General features: G+C 72.6%; 1 protein-coding gene across 1 annotated transcript in view; it reads right to left on the bottom strand.

Moving 5' to 3' along the window:
• Positions 1-579: 579 nt before the first annotated feature.
• The window catches only part of KCNH2 (potassium voltage-gated channel subfamily H member 2), a 33824-nt gene continuing 33224 nt past the window's right edge, over positions 580-1179 (bottom strand). Inside the window, exon 11 of the mRNA XM_026081654.1 lies at positions 580-620. Coding sequence (XP_025937439.1) covers positions 580-620 — 41 coding nt within the window. The remainder of the gene's footprint in view (positions 621-1179) is intronic.

The following is a 1179-nucleotide window of genomic DNA, read 5'->3' as shown; positions in this document are numbered from 1 at the left end:
AGCAGGGGAGCGCGCAGCAGGCGTGGGGCCGCCCGGACACACGCGCTGCCCCACGGCACCGCGAGCGCGTCCCCGGCCGGCAGGGCCCTCCAGCAAACACCAGGACGAGGACACACACGGAGAACGGCCACCGGCACACGTGCACACGCACACCCCTTGCTGCGGGGGCACACGCATGCACACACACGTGTGCATGCACACGCACTCTCTGCCTCTCTCTTGGAGGAGGGCAGCAAGCGTGTCCGAGCACAACAGGAGCACGCGTCCGAAACACGCGCAGCACCCCCGAGGGGCACCGGATGCAAGTATACGCACGCGCATGCATGCACACCCGCATGCACACGCATGCACACCCGCACAGGCACAACCGCACCGGTGAGTACAGGCACCGGCGCGCAGGAGAGGCACAAACACACGCACACACAGCGAGCACAGGGCAGACAGACCCCCTGCACGTGGGGACACACACGCACACGCACACACCTCCATGCACACCCCACGCACGCTGCCCCCACGCCACTGGCCCGCACCGGCCCCACGCGCGCAGCTGGCCGAGCGGGGCCCGGCCAGGCGATACGTCTAGGGCAAGGAGGTTGTGGGGTCCGTGCCCAGCCGCAGCACTACGAGGAGGAGGAGGAGGGAGAGGCGAAGAGCAGTACACGTCTAACAGTCCTGACAGCCGAGCCCTGGAAAGCGCCGGCGCGGCGGCGGGGCGGGGGGCCCGGGCCCCCGGCCCCTGTTAGGCCAGCTAACAGCGGGGAGCACCAGCGGGTCCCGCTGCCCGGCTCCTCGCGCCCCGAATGTCCGTGGGGGTGGGTGGGGGGACGGCGGCCTGGAGACCCGGGGCGTCCTCGGGATGGGGACGGGGACGGGGACGGGGGGAGGTCTGCATCCTGTCGCTCCGGGCGTCCGGGCCCCGTCCCTGCCCTGCCGATTAACTCCCGGGGTCGGAGCAGTGTCTATGCAGGGTCTGTGTGTCTGGCGCCGCGGCCAGCTGTCCGGGCAGGGAGAGGCGCCGCGCCGCCGCCGCCGCCGCCGGCTCCACCAGCAGCACCACGTCGGGCGGCGGCGGCGGTTCGCCGGGCAGCTCCGGGGCTCGCGGCAGCTCCAGCGGCACCGGGAAGCTGGGAACCTGCGGGAGGAAAGGCGGAGGCTGCGGCGCGGGGCGCAGGATGGGGC

The sequence above is a fragment of the Apteryx rowi genome, unplaced genomic scaffold (assembly GCF_003343035.1).
Source record: "Apteryx rowi isolate R43461 unplaced genomic scaffold, aptRow1 scaffold_1168, whole genome shotgun sequence".
Lineage (NCBI taxonomy): Eukaryota > Metazoa > Chordata > Aves > Apterygiformes > Apterygidae > Apteryx > Apteryx rowi.
This window is presented reverse-complemented; position numbering and strand designations above follow the sequence as displayed.